This window comes from Buceros rhinoceros, unplaced genomic scaffold (assembly GCF_000710305.1).
Source record: "Buceros rhinoceros silvestris isolate BGI_N320 unplaced genomic scaffold, ASM71030v1 scaffold27998, whole genome shotgun sequence".
NCBI classification, from domain to species: Eukaryota; Metazoa; Chordata; class Aves; order Bucerotiformes; family Bucerotidae; genus Buceros; species Buceros rhinoceros.
Genome location: NW_010427842.1, coordinates 1257 through 1886, shown reverse-complemented (window position 1 = coordinate 1886; position 630 = coordinate 1257). Strand labels below are relative to the sequence as shown.

At 68.3% G+C, this 630-nt stretch overlaps 1 protein-coding gene across 1 annotated transcript in view; it reads left to right on the top strand.

The window, feature by feature from the left end:
* The window catches only part of LOC104498666 (peptidyl-prolyl cis-trans isomerase FKBP10-like), a gene marked incomplete at both ends in the record, with an annotated part of 2256 nt that overhangs the window by 387 nt on the left and 1239 nt on the right, over positions 1-630 (top strand). The window contains 2 exons of the mRNA XM_010142074.1: positions 198-343; positions 434-623. Of these exons, the coding sequence (XP_010140376.1) occupies positions 198-343; positions 434-623 (336 nt within the window). The remainder of the gene's footprint in view (positions 1-197; positions 344-433; positions 624-630) is intronic.

Below are 630 nucleotides of genomic sequence, written 5' to 3'. Positions count from 1 at the left end.
GACACTGGCCTGAGGCAGGACTTGGGGGCACACGCTGCACCCCAGCCAGAGCTGCCTCCCCTGTGCTCTCCTTCCCCACGCCCCGGCAGGGCTGGTGCAGCTCTGCGCCCCCCCAGATCAGCCTCCTGCCTGGCACCACCCGGGCTGGGCGAGCTGGCATGGCCCCAGCGCTGCTCCCCCCCATTCCTCCCCACCAGCTACAGCAAGGACAGCACCTACGACACCTGCGTGTGCACCGGCTGGCTCATCAAGGGCATGGACCAGGGGCTGCTGGGCATGTGCGCTGGGGAGAAGAGGAGCATCATCATCCCCCCGTTCCTGGCCTACGGGGAGAAAGGCTACGGTGAGTTGGGCATCGCCCCACCGTGCCCGGCCCCTTCCCTCCCAGCTCCGTGCAGAGCCTTGTCCGGGCTGACCCGTGTCCCCTCCCCAGGGACCGTGGTCCCACCGCAGGCATCCCTGGTGTTCAGCGTGCTGCTGGTGGACTTCCACAACCCCAAGGACGGCGTCTCCCTGGAGCAGCTGGAGGCGCCGGCGTCCTGCAAGCGCAGGGCTGTCACCGGGGACTTTGTCCGCTACCACTACAACGGGACGCTCATGGACGGGAAACTCTTCGACTCGAGGTGCGGG